General features: G+C 26.3%; 3 protein-coding genes across 3 annotated transcripts in view; 2 read left to right on the forward strand and 1 right to left on the reverse strand.

Annotated features, from left to right (window-relative positions):
- Positions 1 to 483: 483 nt before the first annotated feature.
- LOC108780232 (odorant receptor 46a-like) lies at positions 484 to 2,825 on the forward strand. Its single transcript, XM_018547867.1, has 4 exons — positions 484 to 599; positions 1,682 to 2,017; positions 2,256 to 2,466; positions 2,655 to 2,825. Exons 1-4 carry the CDS (start codon positions 484 to 486, stop codon positions 2,823 to 2,825), a joined length of 834 nt encoding a protein of 277 aa, XP_018403369.1.
- A 2,304-nt stretch (positions 2,826 to 5,129) lies between these two features.
- Positions 5,130 to 15,655, forward strand: LOC108780233 (uncharacterized). Its single transcript, XM_018547868.1, has 8 exons — positions 5,130 to 5,407; positions 6,002 to 6,203; positions 6,372 to 6,531; positions 13,680 to 13,878; positions 14,282 to 14,617; positions 14,933 to 14,987; positions 15,292 to 15,447; positions 15,536 to 15,655. Exons 1-8 carry the CDS (start codon positions 5,130 to 5,132, stop codon positions 15,590 to 15,592), a joined length of 1,443 nt encoding a protein of 480 aa, XP_018403370.1. The 3' UTR covers positions 15,593 to 15,655.
- A 1,155-nt stretch (positions 15,656 to 16,810) lies between these two features.
- LOC108780322 (uncharacterized) overlaps positions 16,811 to 20,177 on the reverse strand; it is a 19,480-nt gene continuing 16,113 nt past the window's right edge. Inside the window, exons 5-8 of the mRNA XM_018547982.1 lie at positions 19,001 to 19,167; positions 17,689 to 17,784; positions 17,315 to 17,493; positions 16,811 to 17,039 (exon numbers count right to left, since the gene is read on the reverse strand). Coding sequence (XP_018403484.1) covers positions 16,811 to 17,039; positions 17,315 to 17,493; positions 17,689 to 17,784; positions 19,001 to 19,167 — 671 coding nt within the window. The remainder of the gene's footprint in view (positions 17,040 to 17,314; positions 17,494 to 17,688; positions 17,785 to 19,000; positions 19,168 to 20,177) is intronic.

Genomic DNA, 20,177 nt, shown 5'->3' on the forward strand with positions numbered 1-20,177 from the left:
ATATATATATATATATATACATATATATATATTATACGTGTATAACACATTCTTCCTTAATCTTATATGTTTTGATTTTATTTCTTTCTATTTTATATCTATATAATATTTAAATTATTAATATTATAGAGACATGACGTTGTTATAGTAATTATGACGGTTTCATAATAATACAATACAATTAAAAATTAATACAGTATATTAATGTATAGGCAAGTTAAATTTTAAAAAATTCGAATGGTCGTGCTGCAGTTTACACTTATACTTTGTGCGATCTGCGGATGCTGGCAACCACTTACATGGACATCGCAGTCAAAATATGTAATGTATAGCAGTTATAGAATATTAGTGATTTGCATAGCAAGTGTATTTACGATGTCGCAAATTATGAACATTATTCTAAATATTAACAACTTTGGTGAAATAAGCGATAATATATATATGACGTTGACGGTATTCATCGCGACTTATAAAATAGTTACTATGTGGATAATTAAAGAACATGTCTTAGCGATAGTCAATGTTCTTACGGAAGAACCTTTCAAACCGTCGGAATCATGCGAAGTAATAATTCGACAAAAATATGATAAAACAATAAAGTAAGTATTATTCACGAATTATACAAGCATAAAGTGCAACAGTCATAATATATAATCAATTTTTGAATAATTAGAATGTTTTACTTCCATCGTTGTGTTATCAAATGCATTATTAAAATACTTTAGAATATAACAATATTTTATATATTTTATATTTTATTATATATATATATATATTTATATATTTTATTTAGTTAACACAATTAATACATAGTATGAGAGATTTGCTAAATGTATATTGGTCGCCTAAATCGTATTTCATCAATATTTTACATCATATTGTTCAATATAAGCGACATTCAGTAACAAAAATATAAAATAAATAAAAAATTAGAGTAATTATTACATATTAAGACTGATCTCAGAGATTTCAATGACTTTGTCATGTTGTTAAGGTCATGAGTCATGACCTCGTCAAAAAGTTAATAACAAAATGAATTATATAAATTGAACACAATTTTTACAATTTCGTAAGGATTTTTCATATAAAGCAAAGTCCATCGCCCCCTCTCCCCCTAGGAAAGTCCGACTTTCCACGCAAAGCAAGACTTTCCACCCTACAACCCCTTGCGTATTGAAACATGCAACACATTTGAAAAAGACATAACAAATTATAATATATTAGAAATTTAACCATGTAATAATAATAGGTAATTGAAAGTCATCAAGTTGCAATTTCCAATGTTCATTTGCGTACAAATCAGTATTAAATGGAATATATAATAAAAATTATTTAAATAGTACATATTCGACGACTTTCCCCTGTATCTATTATGTTTAACATAATTTGATCATTTTCCGAACATAATTATTTCAATGCTTCATTATTACAAGCAGTTTTCCGAATTATATTAATATATTGTTAATTTATACCATGTTTGTGAGATATTGATGCTCTTTACAGTAGAGTGCTTCTAATTTATCAATATGTCACAAACAACAAATGTAGATAGTAATATAATTCGAAAAAATGTAGTAATGTGAGTAATATCATGTACATATAAGCAAACACTTCGATAACAAATAGACATAACAATTTTTCATAGCCATTAAAATATTTTCATAAAAAATATATTTTATAGGAAATACGCATTGTGGTATTATGGCCTTGTCCAGGTAACGGTCTTATGCATAATTTTAAATGCTATCTTCATGGATTTTATGAGAGGAAATTTGACATTTAAAGCATGGGTGCCATTTGACTACACATCACCCGTTATATTTTTTTTCGTATTCACTCACCAAATAATAGGTATGTCAATCTGTGCATCTATAAATGTCGCTTGTGATAACTTGGTATCCGGACTTCTGCAAGAGATTTGCTGCCAGCTTGAGATTCTGGAATACCGATTGACGAAAATCTCAAATGACCAACACATTCTCTGCAACTGCATTCATCACCACGATCGTATATATAAGTTAGTCTTTAAAAAAACAATATATTTTATTATTTAAAACATTTAGAACGTAATCATTACATGCAAAATTATCTGTTTATATGTATGTACACACACGTTCTTTGAAATTTTTATTTCAAAGTTGTTCGAAAATTAATAAATTATTTATCTGATAAAAAGTATTGTAAAAGATGTTCAATGAGATTGACTTTAAAAGTTACGTTTAGACAATAGATTAAAATTCTTTATTTATTGTTAGATACGCGCATATGGTAAATCGCAGATTTGCGAAGATAATTGCTCTCCAATTCGCAGTAAGCATGCTAGTGGTGTGTGCTAATTTATACAAATTAGCTTCTATTTCTATCGTGATGATCAATGGAAACCTTGTTACATTGATAATGTATACAGCCTGCATGTTATCACAGATCTTCCTTTATTGCTGGTTTGGAAATGAACTCAAATTAAAAGTACATAATTTATATATTATAAAAATACATATAATTTTTTTATATATAGATATAAAGAATTAATTCTATTTTTTGTTTATAACTATTAAAACTAAAGAAATAAGCATAAACAATTAAAAAAAAGAAAAAATGTTATTAACACTGCATGATAGGTATATCTTTTTTAATGAGCAGTATTTTACATATAGAGCATTGGAGTAGCAAACAGCATATACAACATGAAATGGCAGATGCCTGATAACAAAAGCAAGAAAGCCCTGCTGCTAATCATGAGACGTTCAATGGTTCCTATTGAATTTAATAGTGCGGTTGTGATCACATTGAATCTTGACTCATTTGTGTCTGTCAGTATTATTTAATTATAAAAATGAATTTACATTTATGTACGTTTCTAATAATATGTACGTTTCAAATAATATTAGTTACATTTTTTTACAGTTACTTAAATCATCGTATTCAGCTTACAATCTATTGAAGCACTCTCTACAGGATTAATAGGAATTGTATAGTTAAAAAATCATAAAGCGATATATAAGGTATGTTAAAAAAAAATTAGTTCAAAATAAATATATTATCACATCGTTGATACATATATGAACTACTTTTAAACAATATATGAAATGTTTGCGAAAGACTTACATTAGCATGTATTTTGATCTGTGATATAAGAAAAGGTAATAACATTTGTGCTTAGGACGAAAAACAAAAATAAAATAATATTATATTACAAGAAATTTATATTAACACAATAGACATATCTAAATTATAAGGAATATTACAAACTCTCTCTCTTTTTCTATATTTCTATTATTCAATTTCTATTATTTCTTTCTTTAAGCTACAAATATTTACAATCCGCGTTTAAAGTTGTTACAATTAATATATTATAAAAAATAATATTACAGCTGAAAATGCATGCAAGTAAATATAATAGAAAAATTTGTTATAACTGTTGTAAATAACTACTAACATCTTCAGTTTTACATCTAAGAAGTAAAGATATTTTCTCTTACCCATATATACATGTATTGTATATTTATTAAAGGAAGAATAAATGTAAAGTCAGTATTCAAAGAAGCACGTGATGATATTTCGACAGCGAGTCGTAGATGCTATAAGAAAAAGTGTATTAGTACCTAACCGGACGTACAAACTATCAACATTAAAATTTCATTGCCATGAGCTATAGTCAACGATTCACTACACAGCAACCAAGGTATAATACTTTGCAAACAGACAGTAAAAATATTTTGTAATATAACATGAGTGAACTATATTAAAAGAAACGTAATCATGGAAATAGAAGATAAATAATACACCTTAGAGACAATTCAAAGAATTTATTCTTCCATATAAGTCTGTTTTTTCTATCTCGTCTTCATAAAAATATTCATAGACAGTACATTATACAATTGTCTAATAAAGCATATATCTCGAAACAATCTCGCGTCTTGATTCATGAAAATATTATTTCTCAAGAACGTTGTTATTAGTTCCTATTATAATAATAGGAGTATGGATACATATGTGTGGGACGTAAAAATATATCAGAATTAGAAAATCGTATCAAGAGATACGACAGACATTGCAGTTTGAGGAGACAAAAAACGATTTAGTCAAGTAATGTTCTTAAGAATTACCTGAGTAGTATATGTTAATTTTGATAATGTAATAAGCAGCTGAAATAAACGCAAGTAATATAAATCGGAAATTTTTGTAAGTGTACACATAAAAATAAGGTTACCAAATTAATTTCAAAGAATTGCTTCATTTTCTTTAAATTAGTATTAGAATCACACACACACACATTATTAATAGCTTCTTTTTCTATCCTTAAGTAAAGAAAACATTTCGACCATAATAAATAATAATGTAAATCTTAACTACAAATTGTATATAGGCTAATTTGCATTAAAAAGAAGCTCAAATGCGTCATTTACTGAAATTTACACTCATGATCTGTGCGTTCGCTGGATGCTGGCAGCCGATTACATGGACATCGCTGTTTAAACATATAATTTATAAAATTTATGCAATATTTCTGATCTCCTCATTAAATTTATTTTTGATTTCTCAATTAATAAACACTATATTAAACGTCGGCAACTCTGATGAATTTACCGATGCTTTATATATGATGCTGACTGTATTTGTAGCAAGCTACAAACAGATTTATATGTGGGTAGACCGTAAGAATTTCATGATAATAATAAATGTTCTTAACCAGAAACCTTTTGCTCCATATGGAACACACGAAATAATGATTCAGAAAAAATTCGAGAAATTGGTACAGTAAGTGTCATTAAAAAAATTGTGTAATTAAATGCATCAATTATTCTTCGATAAATTTCTAAGTATCTTGCATTGCGTTTTTAGATATTTTACAGCAAGTGTATATACTTTGTGTAATAATTTGATACAAATAATGTAATTTATGTTTCATTATATTAAATTTTTTCAAAACATATTTTTGTTTAATTTTTTTGGAATTACAAATATTTTTATATTTATAAATACATATAAAAAAATGTTATAAGTAACACTGCAGGAAGTTACGAGTTAATTTCTCGGAATTGCTGTAATAAATTTTATAATTATTTTATAGAAACAATACGCGGAGGTATTTAATTATCGTCTTGATGTCAATCATGTCGATACTAATAATGTCTATCTCCACGGTCCTTATGACAAGAAACTTGACGTATAAGGCATGGATACCGTTTGACTACTTATCTTCCGCTATGTATTTTGTTGTATATATTCACCAATTAATAGCTATGTCAACCTCTGGTATAGTAAATGTTGCTTACGAGAGCTTGCTTTGTGGATTCTTACTGCACATCTGCTGTCAATTTGAAATTCTGGGACATCGACTGACAAAACTCACGCATGATCAAAATAGTCTGCGCGACTGTGTTTGTCATCACAACCGTATCTTTGAGTTAGTTTATTTAAAAAGTTTGTATTACATTTAAGACAAAAGTTATTTTTAATTTTTTTTCGTAATTAAAAAGCACAGATTGCACATAAAATATAAATTAAACAATTATTATTTATTTCTCAAGTAGATAAATAACTGAAATAATAAATAAAAGAGATCTTAGACTAATTTTTTTATTAATAATTAAAATGATAAATGATTTTTGATTTATAAATTCAACGATTAAGATCTTAAGATTTTTTGGACAAAATTAAAATAAAAAAATATAAACATAGTTAATAAAATCTTGTATTCTTCAACAAACTTTAAGTGAAATTTGATTAAAAAAGAGATTAAAAAAGTATTTTTGCAAATATTAAATATAATAGTGCTTTCAAAGTTTTCATTGAAAGTAGATAAATTTTGAGACAGAAAATCTGTAAACAAGGAGCGTGACAAGTAAAATATTATTACTAAAATATTATAAATATTCTGCATTAAACGAGCAATTATAATAAAATTAAATAACATAAATTTAATAACTTGTAAATAATTAAAAAATATATTTGTGAGAATATATTAAAATCATACTGAAAATTTTTGATCTAATCGCAGATATGCATATACAGTGAATAATATGTTCGCAAAAATAATTGCTATTCAGTTTACTGTGAGCATGTTGGTAGTGTGCTCGAATTTATTCCGAATAGCTGTAGTGACCGACCTCGTTAGTTTCATTCCACTGGTAATGTATACGAGTGCTATATTAGTGCAAATTTTCATGTACTGTTGGTTTGGAAACGAAGTTAAGTTAAAAGTACATATTATTTAAATTGATCCTATTTATATACTGAATATTGTTTAAAATAAATCAATTGCGATATTAAATGCAAAATAGATATGTAACTGAGATTATCAGAAAAGATACAACGTTTCTCATTATAATATTATGTAAAACATGCATTTTTAAAATATTTTATTGTAGAGCCTTCAATTGATAAATAGCATTTATAATATAGAATGGCTGGATCTTAGCAATAGCAACAAAAAAGATATCTTATTAGTTATGAGGCGCGCAATGACTCCTATTGAATTTACTAGCGGATACATAATCACGATGAATCTTGAGTCGTTTGTAGCTGTTAGTATTAGACATTTAAAGATATATTTATACATATTACTACTAAATACTGCAATTATTTTTAATATTTTTAATGCATTTCTAATTTTTTTACAGTTGCTTAAGATGTCATATTCAGTTTTCAATTTGCTGCATCAAACAAGCGAATAGTAATATGATTAATAGGAATTGTTATTGTTCTTCTTAATTTTTACAAAATCACATAAAAAGAATGTTAAAATGTAGAAATAAATTAATACCTTGTTATCGATAAAATAAATTTCAGATTTATAAATTTTTATCAAGAGTTTTTATCGTTATTTCCTGAAAAGTTACAGCACATAAAACAAGTTTTAAGCATTTTTTAGAAAAGTAAAAAATATTAATTAAAATATATTATCAACAATTAAAAAAAAGTTGTATTAACGCTGAAGATATAAATAAAATCATTATAAACAATTTCATTATATGTGTGTACGAAATATTTTATTTTTTAGCTATTTTTTTTATTACAGATCCGTTTTACGTTAAATCATTAATTTTTATTTTAGATAGCTGTATCGTGACATTTGATATAACAAATAATTAACATCATATGTATACAATAATTTATATACATATACTTGTTCACGTACATATATAATGTATGTACGTGAAAAATTTAAGGGTTAAAATTTTTTTTGATCTTGAGAATTCGAACCGATGAGAACATGCCGTAACGGTCAAGCTGGATCTCGGGGCTTTTATATAATTGCGTGTGAATTTATATATTACGTACGTAGATTTTTAATCAAGCGCCGAATTTTTCAGACTTTAAACGCAATCACACGATCGTGATGTTACTGCGGCTAGTTTAGTAGAATTACATTTAAAGTTTAAAAAATTCGGCGCGCGATTAAAAATCTACATATGTAGTACATAAATTCGCACACAATTATATAGAAGCACTCGAGATCCAACTTGACCGTTATGGTATGTTTTCACTGGTTTAAAATATTTTTTTACCTTACTTACATTTGCAATGTAGAGGAAAATAAAAGTAGGAATTACAATATAATAGAAATAACGTTATAACACATCATACACTTATAGACTATGCTTTCTTATAGGAGCTTGCGTGACAAGACTAAGAGATAGCTGTACTCGTATTTCTCTTTTATTGTCCTCAGACATGCTATTCTCAGAAAAAAAAAGAGAGAATAGGTAATTTAAGAACAGAATAACGAAAACATAATAAAACTGAATTAAATGTTTAAAATTGTAAACAACAGAGTAGAAAGTAATAAATATAATATTTTTATGGAGAGAGAGAACATTGTATAATAAAGAATCTATATTGAAGTATTCTGCAAACAGTTAATGACTAATGATTTATTAATTATTCAAAGGACTCATTTCTTTCCATATATCAGTTTTCTATCTCTTTCGCTATCTTCATAAAAATAGTAGTGTACTATACAATTTTCTTCTAATGGAATATATATGTATCGAAATAATACCGCATTTTAATTTGTAAATTTATTATTTCGTAGGATATCGTCGTAGGTTATTGTATATGAATATTACAATAATAACAGCAGAGATATATACAGAGAATACGTAATGAATAGTATCATTATCAGAAAGCCACGAAACATTGTACAGACATTCCGAGTTTTTCTTTCTATCAAATGTATCTATTTTCATTTAAGACGCAACAAGAGGTTAGATAATGCTTTTAAAAACTATATAAATAGTTTAAATAAACTTAAAAGTGAAATATTGAATAATCGTAAGTAATTCATGATGTAAAAAAATTAAAAAATTTTTATATAAAAAGGTAAATGCGATATAAAAGTATTATATGCATATCAAAAGTTTCATATCAGAAAATAAACTTTTATATTAAGTGGTTTTAAATTAATATTTTTTATTAACTTACGTTAATAAGTTATCTTTGTAAATATAAATTCCTCCCATCAAAATTTAATAATATCACCCACACAATTTTTTTTAATATTAAATCCAATAGTTACGCTATAAAGTAATATTATATACTACAGAAAATATACTTACAAAATAAACAAAATATATTTCATACACACAAGTAGAATTTTATTAACAAACTAAAAAATAAAATCTTAATTTTTTTTTTAACGTTTTTAGTAAATTAATTTTATAGTGGTATATGATCTTTATCTTTAAAGAGAAGAGCTTTTATACGATGTTAAAAAATAATGTAATTAATAAATATTAATAGCAATTGGTGTAAGCAAAATTGCATTAAAGGAGTTTAAATGCGAGTGCTGAAATTTACACTCCTAGTCTGCGCATTTGCTGGATGTTGGCAACCAGTTTCATGGACATCGCTGTTTAAACATATAATTTATAAAACATACGCAATGTTTCTTGTCTCTTCATTATATATATTTTCGATATCTCAATTTATGAACATTATACTGAACGTCGAAAATTCTGACGAGTTTACTGATTCTTTATACATGATGTTGACCGTATTCGTCGCAGGCTATAAACAAGTTTATATGTGGATAGATCGCAAAAATATTATGGCAATAATCAACCTTCTTAATGAAAAACCTTTTGCAGCATGTGAAACAAAAGAATTTATAATTCAACAAAAATTTGAGAAAATGGTACAGTAAGTATCATTGATTTCATGCAAATAATTTCTTAATTATTCTTCAATAAAGTATAATATTCTAACAAAATATCTCTTATATGTGTCCTTTGTTTCAAGATAATAAAAATAATGTAGTTATATTGTACTTATATTTTATTGACCATTTTATACAAGTAGATATAGAAATAGATATAGTATGCAAATAGATATGTAATATATAACACAATTTCATTTTTTTTCCAAAAGTTATTATTATTATATCTTTATTTTAAATTAAAAAAAATATTTGTATATTATACAATAATAAAATAATAACTTGTATTGAAGAATTAGTTTAAATAATTTTCATGATCATTTTATAGGAATAGCACGTTACGATATTTGATTCTCATTATGGCGACAATTATATCAATAATTTTAACATCTGTTCTTACGCAACTCTCAAATAGAAATTTGACATATAAAGCATGGGTGCCGTTCAACTATTCGTATCCTGCCTTATACTTTCTTGTTTATACCCATCAGCTAGTAGGCATGGCAACTTCCGGCATAGTAAATGTTGCTTGTGAGAGCGTTATTTGCGGTTTTTTATTGCACATCTGTTGCCAACTTGAAATTTTGGAATACCGATTGACAAAAATGATTCATGATGAAGACGTTCTGTGCGATTGTGTTTCTCATCACAACCGTATCTTTGAGTTGGTTTCTTATGTAATTGTGTTACTTTGAAAAGTTTGAATTATATGTAATACAAAAGTTCCGTTTTCGTAAGAATCGTTCTTTAAATAATACAAAAATGATTAAGACACATAAATAAGGTATAAATAAAGTGTTCTAAACAAAGTTTTAATTTTTATATAGGGATTTTTTATTTAAAATAAATTTTATTGAATTAATTTGATTCTTATTTATTAAAAATTTCAAAGGTAAAAACTTAATATTATATCTATCTTGATTATTTTATTATTAAATAGTAATAAAAATTGATTTTATGTATAACTTTAAAGACTATTTGCATAAAATTAAATCTCTTCTATTTAATCACAGATATGCATACACAGTTAATAATATGTTTGCAAAAATAATTGGTCTCCAGTTTGCAGTGAGCATGTTAGTGGTGTGCTCGAATTTATATCGAATAGCAATGACGACAGATTATGTGATATTTGTTTCATTGATGATGTATACAGGTGCCATATTGACACAAATTTTCATCTATTGTTGGTTTGGAAACGAAGTTAAAGCAAAAGTATATATTTCTCTAAAATTAATTAATGTTCATTTTATATAAGTATATATGTATATTATTAGAGTTATAGGCTACAGTCGATTTGATGCTACAAATGCTTTGAAACATTCTTTGATTTTCGAAGTAGCATTAAGTAGATCACACCATAAATAATATGAAAAAGCTATATCTATAAAATTGGAATGAATAATATTTCTGTTTTGTAATGTGCAATATTTTTATATCTCGTAGAGTCTTCAGTTGCTGAATAATATTTATTATAATGTAGAATGGTCGACACTTACCAATAGCAGCAAAAAAGGCCTTTTAATTGTCATGAGACGCGCAATGAATCCTATTGAATTTAGTAGTGCATACATAATCACGATGAATCTCGAGTCGTTTGTAGCTGTCAGTATCAAAAATATTATTACATAAAAAAACAACTATTTTAAATAACTTTAATTTACAATTTTTGCAGTTACTTAAAATGTCATACTCGGCTTTCAACTTGTTGCATCAAACGCAAGATTAATAACATTATTATTCAATTAACAAACGTTATTGTTCAATATGTTATGAAATCACTTACATTTTATTTATTTCAATACATAATTCATACTTCATTAGTATTAACTAGAAAATTTTCACAAAACTTATACAATTTTTTTCTTGAAATTTTCATTGACATTAAAATCTGATATTCAAAAAGATATTAGACATTAAAAGAGAAATAAAAATTTCGTAAATTAAATCACTATGTTAGTATTTTAAAAATTTCATATTAGTACTAAAAATAAAATTGTTACAAGCATGTTCATACTGTTTTTTCGTTCATATTCCTAATGAAATGATATTACAAAGCATTAAAATTATAATTTACTTTTTAAGATACTTTGATTTATTATTTAGTGTCTTGGGCAACAAAATATTTTAGATTGAATTAAACCTTACAGAAATACTGTAGCAAACATTGTTTCATATAAACAATTATAAAAAAATTTTAATTAATGTTATTATCAATTTAGTAATGTTTGGGTAGATCTATAATTAAATCTAATAATTATATAGAATTTTTTCTTACCTCATTTATTTTTATTGAAGGATGGAGTATGCAAATTATAATGTATATCGTTTTTAACGTATAATATTTGAGATGTTGAGGCATTAAAATACAATGTGCACACACCTTCCTAAGCATGCTATTTTTTAATTTTTTATGACAAAGAAAAAACTACGGCTTCAAAAAATTTTACAAAAAGTTACCGTAATATTTAAGGATGAATATTTTCAAAAAATTTTAATTAAGTTTCAATTTAAAAAGATAACGTTAAAAAGTAATTAAAATTAAAATAATTAAAAAATATTATTAGTCCAAATAAAAATTCCCATGCCTTACCGTTTTTTTTTCTTCGCTTATATCTGCACAGCATTTGACTTTCCATGTCAGATATTAGTATGTCATAAAACACAATCCATCTATAAGGTCGCAGCACACACTCTTGCATAATACATAATACGTAAAATATAAGAAAATGAACCAATCAAAATCTTTTATTTTTTCCTTTTCATGCAATAAAGGATTTTGATTGGTTTATTTTCTTATACTTTATCTATTATCGTTATGCAAGAGAGTATGTGCTGCAGCTTATATAATATTATATATATTTACAATCCGGTCTATAATAAAATACACAATTTTGGTACTTACGAAGCTTTGATGTGGCTCACTTCAGTTATATCTTGACTTGTATTGTATCTTGATGCATAATACCGAGTTACAGTTAAACTGTAAGATATAATAAAAAAGTGTACCATGCAAAACCGAATATGTGGTTGGTATTAAGATTTCATGGAATCCGATTACTATTTTATTAACTAATATTAAGGGTATATATATGTCTTGATATTACGAAAATATAGGGTAGAAAGTAATAAATATTTTGTCATAGATGTACAATAAGAAAACCATATCGATCGTGGAAGTAGTTGAAGGCTAATAATTTATTAAAGAAAATTCCAGGAATTTACTTTTCCGAATTATTTATCTTACTTCTGTACCTCTATTCGTATGTAAAATAATAGGAAATTATGCAATTTTTCAATAAAGCATATATCTCGTAAAAATGGTGTGTCTTCATTCGTAAAAATATTCTTCGATATTTATCCCAGATGCAATCGGTATTATATTAATAATCTATAAGTGAAGGCAAACATTTGTAAGGGTTACAAATAGCATCACTACCGAAAGGTAAAATCACAACACTCATAGACATTCAGAGTATCTTGATCCTTTGTAATCCTTTGCTCTATCTATTTTTGTTTAAGACAACGACTTACATATTTATTTTTTAAATTGTGTGTGCATTTAAAAAATTAATTTGGCAAATATTTGATAGGCAGTTAAATACAGGGTAAAATAAAATACAAAGTGAATAAATCAGTAAGTCAAATTAATTAAAAAATATGAAAGTATAATACGTGTTATACATCTAGAATTTTAACTTTTAAATATATAAATTTTAAAATAAGTTTATTTATTAACTAATTCGAGATAGTATTATAATTAAGTACCTCTCAAACTTTGCAATCTTTATTGTTTTCATCAAATTTTTACTTTTTCTTATGTATGTAATTTTTATGAATAAGACATTTTTTTTCAGTTATAATAAATAGTATTTAATATTATAAGAAAAATGTAAAGGATACTCAATTTCTAATATAATTGTAAATTGCGACTATAAAGAATCTGACTAAAACTCTATATATGTATCTGTCATAATTGACGATACTGTTTCCTCAAATATCCTTTTAAAAGAAGATATTGGTCGGCGTAATCGTGCACGAGCGATCGCCAAATTAACACGTTTTAATTGATTGATAGTTGTTCAAATTCAGTGTTTGTCTCTGTTTCGTGTAGTCGCGCAGCTAATAAATAAACTTTTATTTTATTGACGGATTTATTACTTCGTTAAGTATCACGGAACGCGAATTTCAACATTCCAAAGTATGGCTATTTTTATGAAAATTCAATGCTAACTGTTTTAAGTGTGGTGTTACATCCATTCGACAAATTTTAATCAAAATTTCTTACATCGAAAATTACAATGTCTTACAGTTAATAGCAATTTGTGTAGGAAAAATTGAATTAGAACAGTTCAAATGCACGTGCTGAAATTTACACTCACTATCTGTACAATTGCTGGATTTTGGCAACCGCCTTCATGGACATCCTTGTTGAAACATATAATTTACAAATCTTACGCAATGTTTCTGGTCCTATCGTTAAATATATTTGCAATATCCCAATTTATGAATATCGTAGTGAATGTCGATAACTCTGACGAACTCACCGATTCATTATACATGATGTTGACCGTATTTGTCGCGGGTTATAAAAATATATGTTTGTGGGTAGATCGTAAAAATCTCAGAATGGTAGTCAACATTCTCCGCAAAAAACCTTTTGAACCATGTGAATCCCACGAAACAATAATTCGAGAACAATTTGATAAAAGGATACAGTAAGTATTATTAGAAATGTATGTAGATATAGAGTTATAGTCATAGATATAGTGTATAGAGGTATTAGATTCTTAAATATTTTAATGTGCATGTGTATACATATATATATATGCACATTAAAATATTTAAGAATTATATTGTATATTCTTTAAATTTATCTCGCAAATTGCATAAAAAATTCTTTACATTTATACTTAAATAAATTAAAAATGTTCTATTAATTAAATAGGAATTAGTAAATAAATTTATTTCGTGATATAATCTTTATGAAAAGATAAGGCACTTTGGTTATAATATTTAAAAAATATTTAAATGAAATTTAATGAAATAACGAGTAAAGTTTAATAAACAAATCGTATCATAGTAAAAATAGAAGTATAATTGTGATTATTTTATATATAGGAATGTTGCAATGCGGTATTTAACCCTCGTGGGTTCAGCAGTCGTCGTAGTAAATATAACATCTATTTTCACGGATCTTATAAAAGGAAACTTGACATACAAAGCATGGATACCATTCGACTATTCATCTCCAATTGCATTTACTTTCGTATATAGTAATCAAATGATAGGCATGTCATGTTCCGGTTTAGTAAACGTTGCTTGCGAGAGCCTAGTGTGCGGACTCTTACTGCACATATGTTGTCAATTCGAAATACTGGAACATCGATTAAAAAATGTCAAAGAGAATCATAACATTTTGCGCGATTGTATTAGTCATCACAATTATTTAGTTGAGTTAGTTTCTTCGAATAATTTTCTTTTTCTTGAATTTGAAATACGTGAAATACAAAATATTATCTCTTTTGTAACAATTTTTTTTATATCTTTTCATTAAATAATACAAAAATATTCAAGATTATTAGTGATTAACGAATATTTGTAAATAAAAGATTCTAATTTTGATTCGATTTTTATGACATATATAATATATCTTGCGCATTTGTTTTAATAATTAATTATTATATTTAACGACGTAAACTCGACATAATTAATAAATAATTAAAATAGATATTTGGAATGGTTGATTTAAAATCTTCTATCTAATCGTAGATATGCGCAAAATATAAATGACATGTTCGCGAAAATAATTGCTGTTCAATTCGGGGTGAGTATGTTGGTGGTATGCTCAAATTTATATCGAATGGCTATGACAACAGATCTTATGGCAATTGTTCCATTGATGATGTATACAGGCTGCATGTTGGCACAGATTTTCATTTATTGTTGGTTTGGAAATGAAGTCAAATTAAAAGTATATATATTTCATTTAAAACAAATTAATTTTATCATTAAATAAAATATGAAATAAAATGATAATATAAAACAGAAATAATTAAAAAAAGGAATTAAAACAGAGATATGATATTTCTTTCATATAATTTGCACTATTTTCATGTTTTTATTTATAGAGCCTTCAGTTGTCGACTAGTGTCTATAATATAGATTGGCTAGAACTTAGCGAAAGCAGCAAGAAAGGTCTACTAATAATTATGCAACGTTCGACATCTCCCATCGAATTTAGTAGCGCGTATATTATCACAATGAATCTTGAATCGTTCGTAGCCGTCAGTATCAATAAATTAAAATAAAAATTATTACTGACTGTAAATGTTTCAAATATTTTTAAATATGTATATCTATAATTTTTTACAGCTACTTAAAATGTCATATTCGACTTTCAACTTGCTGCATCAAACACAAGAACAATAACGTGTTTATTAAATAGAAAATATTGTTCTTTATTTTTATTTTTGGATTTTATAAAATCATATAAGAGAGACGCAGAACGTACTATATTAGTAATTAATATAGAATTGATGCTAATCGTTTTATTAAAAACAAGTAAAATTTTTAATAACATTTTTTATAAAAATTTACTTAAAACTGCAATGTGCACAAAACATATATAGTCAATTTATAAATATAGCTATTAATTTACAAGTAAAACTGTAAATTTAAACACAATATTGTAGAAAAAATTCATATTGATAGTAAAAATAAATAGAATTGTCGCATATATATGTATTTCTCTCTATAGGATATATTTCTTTTCCTTTCATATTATTCCTTCGCGTCATTATCATAAAATTAATAATGTTATTATTATACTCGATAATTGAAGCAATTATAGGATTAGATGTTGCACTAAGTAAGAATAACATTGTGCATAATTTATACCAAACTTACTTGCCACAGATTTATTTTTCATTAATTCATGACAATTTTTGATTAATAAACACATCTCACTAAACACATCTAAAATAACGTAAATTTTTTAAATATTACATTATTTCAGTAATTTCTTGAGGTATTCTATAGATTCATTTAAATTTTAATCTTAAAAGTAACTTAATCAATAGTCTTTGCATTTTTTGCAAATTTCTTTCACATTAAAAAAACAAACGCACTGTTATATGCATGCACACATAAATACACACATTACATTACAAATACTGAGACTCGTGTCAATAAAAAAGTGAGCGTTAATTAATGAGCCATAAAATACTGGCCCATTATAATCTATATATTTATCGTATTTATTGTATTTTAATGATATGACCATTATATTACAATATTATTACTTATATTATTATTATTAATAATAAATATATATACTTATACTTAATCCTCATTCTTTTATAAAATTGCAACTGTTCACACTAGCACAGTTCTAGCTTGTTGGAAAAAATTGTCTGCTCATATCTTTGTAAACAGATTACATTTTTATTTTTTAAAAAATATTTTTGACGTTTTCTATTTATCAATGGTTATAATTATTAATAAATTAATATAAAATAAAATTTATTAATGTGTAATAGTTCACATTTTTTTGTACACATGTATAACTGATCACAATAGTGATCATACGGAAGATGTCGATGGATCACAATAAAAATGGAAGCGTTTTGATCATTATATCTACAAACGTCATCGTTCCTCTAGGTTCAATTTATAGATTGGTCTACTGTTGAATTTATTGTTCATGGAAACAGTATTGGTTCTGACTTGTGTGTACTTTGGCCTTTTATATCGCGTGCTCCAGTGGAGATAACTATACCATCCTGCCACCAAGACGCCTAATCCGTTGCAAGTGCATGAGAAGATGAGAAGGATCGTCAGAATACTTTCTACTTCGGGACAATTAAGGTCGATGTATCTATAGTAAAATGTGCATTGTTATTTTCAGAAACATTTTTACATACTAACATCTTTACATAAATATGATTATTACTATAAAACTTTTATTATGTTTATATAATATATCTAATAGATTTTCAATAAAAATAAATCGAAATGCTTTTTACAAAGATTATCTTTATAAATGTAATATACCAATGTATATATATATATATCTCAATTTTTATGATTTTTTTAGATGCTGTAGAAAATGTCACGTAATTCTGTCAATCTATGTCCAATTTTTTGGCATACCTGACTACACCTTCGAGAGAATCGAGTGATTCGCCGCGTGGTCTGCATACGCACGTGGCATTTAGTACTCGTGCCGGAGTGCATTCCAGGCCCATAAGACGTGACAAGTGTATTGCAGAAAATATGCACGCGCTCACACATGCAATAGTTGCCAGAACCGCCAAAAATACGCTAACTACCTATTCATTATAAAGAAAATATGAACTTGTGATAGAAAAAGATGCAATATTTTTGTAAGTAATACGCAAAAATTATCTCAGAAATAAAGCAAAATAAAATTAGTAAATCAAATAAAATTTTAACAAAATTAATACTTTTACGCAATTAAAATTTCTAAAATTAATTAATACAAAGGAGTCAGAATTTTTATTTACCTTCGTGGCGGAAAGACAAAATCCAGAAGTCAAAGTCGGATATTCTTTTTTAAAACAGCACAACAGACAAATTCCAAAGCACCCGGACATCAAAAGCTGGAAATATTGAAATAAAAAACATTAAACATTTGAACGAAAAAAGAAAATATTGCAAAGAAGTATCATAACTTATAAAAAGTTAATATACAATATAAAGTGTTAATATACTTACACGTAAAGTTATTTATGTTCCATTTTAACCTTTGCATCGAAATATTTTGAAAAGTATAAGAGATATCGAAAAATGTTTTAGATAAAAATTGATCTAAAAGAGATCAAATAATCTTCGTATAATTTTTAAAAGAAAATTGATTTTTTAAGATTACATAAAGATCAATGCCATTTTTTATAATAAAATAAAATGATATGGTTTTTTTACCTAATAAAATCTCTAATTATTCTGCATATAAAAGTATTAAAATAACATTAATGAAAAATTAATTTAGTTTATGAGATATTTTATATTGACATATTTTGATATGAAATATAAAATATCTTTTGTAAAATATTAATCTTCTGATAATCATATCATAATATTTTTTTGCATAGAATAAATTAATGATGAATAAATTAATGTAAAGGAAACATAGTTGCATATACCATATACAACAAAATGCATAATATTTTTGTTTTTACAAGATATTTCGATACGAACGGATACTCTGTACAATTTTATTTCATACTAATAACACACTGTGTAAGTGTTGTAAAGCTCGATCTACAATTGCGTAAACGTAGTTGTAGTTGTAAGAATTGACCAATTACAGTTGAATACAACGAGGAAGATTTTAAAACTACGATCACTTACAACTACGTTTACGCAATTGTATATATCAGGCTTAAGCAAAATATTTTTGTTATTAAGAAGATAGAAGATTATTTTTATTACATACTTACCTTTAATTAATTAAGGATTAAACTTTTTAATAATGTGTCAAGTTTTATAAAAAATCTAAAGAAGTATCCAAAACTGTTAAAACCGATACAGTCGCCAATAATTAACAATTATCTCCAATAAACAATCACTTTAATTTAAAACTACTACATATGATTATAGAGTATATCAAAAACAATATATATATCCTTATTATTTAGAAAGCATGATTATATCATTTTATAATACATATGTAAATCTAATTGCAGCCATATGTTAGTACGCCTATTTTAGCAGACTCAGCTTGTTAGATAAGCGAGGATTACCATTTCGTAGTATTCCTGCATTATCATGGTATGGAATGCAAATTTAATCGCCGTATGAAATTATTGCACTTACGGGCATGCCACTCCAATACGGATTGTCCATGACAGGCAGGTGCGGTGCCCAAAGCAACAACCATAATGATAAAGAAATCACCGCGACGCCGAGAATAGTCTGCAATGCCGCCAGACATCGAGCTAATCGTCGATGGTAGATCAAAGGAGGTAAAAACTTCTCTGGGCCTAAAAATACAAACCTACTTTTTACTCTCACGCTACCATACCGTTTCGTAATATCATGTATCAGTACATAATTATCGCCGGCAATCTGATGTATTACAAATTTATTCAGAATTCATTCCGTGGATGATTACATTCATACACATAAGTTAACATATTATGTATTAACTTATTTATTCTAAAAAAATATAAAATAATATCAAATAATACTAGATATATATATAAAATAAAAAAGTTAGGTCATTTTTTTTGTGAAAGTAAAGATTAGGTAAATTTGAATAAAAAAAAAAAAAAAAAAAAATCTTCATCGTCTTTATTGCGATTCACATCCTTTCTTAGTTGTGGAATTATTTCCCGGAGGAAAAGTCGATAATTTCGTCACGCAATTCATCACATTGCGTCCGTTAGAAACATTTGTTCAGATTTCTTAAGTTAGAGAGTTGTGAAACATGCAGTCGATTGCCTATTAGGTAATTAGGTAATTCGATGTTGCGAAGATATGCATGCGCCATTTTATCCTTTACTACGACACACATTTCCCCATATAATGCAAACTACCGATTATTGACCGATATCTCATGGAATCGAGAAACTTAAATCTGCGAAAGAAAAGAGAGTTCCTGAACAAGGTGGCCTCGTCACCGTCCCTCCTTACAAGGTATCTCAACCGGTTAATGAATGATTGAACGTCCTTGCCATATTGAATCGCCAGGAAACTCGCCTACTACCATCATTTACACTGTAAGATTCGCAAGTATTTACCATTGGGATATCGGATAGAAAATGCGAGCTATCGCCTACTACCATAGTATAATATTTTGTAACGGTATGCAAATGGAAGTCCCTTTCTGAATTTCGTAAACATTTTAAGTATCTTTGATTTATAAGAAAAACTATACAATTATTATAAAATATAGTATTGTTAAATAATATTCATTTGTTATATCTCTTAAATTAAATTTTTTAAATTATTAAAAAACAATTCTTCTCATGTGTATATATATATATATATA

The sequence above is a fragment of the Cyphomyrmex costatus genome, unplaced genomic scaffold (assembly GCF_001594065.2).
Source record: "Cyphomyrmex costatus isolate MS0001 unplaced genomic scaffold, Ccosl1.0 scaffold69, whole genome shotgun sequence".
NCBI lineage: Eukaryota > Metazoa > Arthropoda > Insecta > Hymenoptera > Formicidae > Cyphomyrmex > Cyphomyrmex costatus.

What these genes read in the sequence shown, in the direction of transcription:
- LOC108780232 (XM_018547867.1), top strand. Translation starts at nt 484, where the DNA reads ATGTGGATAATTAAAGAACATGTCTTAGCGATAGTCAATGTTCTTACG. An exon ending in AAATATGATAAAACAATAAA is followed by an intron (nt 600 to 1,681) that starts GTAAGTATTATT and finishes TATATTTTATAG; the next exon opens with GAAATACGCATTGTGGTATT. An exon ending in GAAATGAACTCAAATTAAAA is followed by an intron (nt 2,467 to 2,654) that starts GTACATAATTTA and finishes TTTTACATATAG; the next exon opens with AGCATTGGAGTAGCAAACAG.
- LOC108780233 (XM_018547868.1), top strand. Translation starts at nt 5,130, where the DNA reads ATGTCTATCTCCACGGTCCTTATGACAAGAAACTTGACGTATAAGGCA. An exon ending in GAAACGAAGTTAAGTTAAAA is followed by an intron (nt 6,204 to 6,371) that starts GTACATATTATT and finishes ATTTTATTGTAG; the next exon opens with AGCCTTCAATTGATAAATAG. An exon ending in CAATTTGATAAAAGGATACA is followed by an intron (nt 13,879 to 14,281) that starts GTAAGTATTATT and finishes TTTTATATATAG; the next exon opens with GAATGTTGCAATGCGGTATT.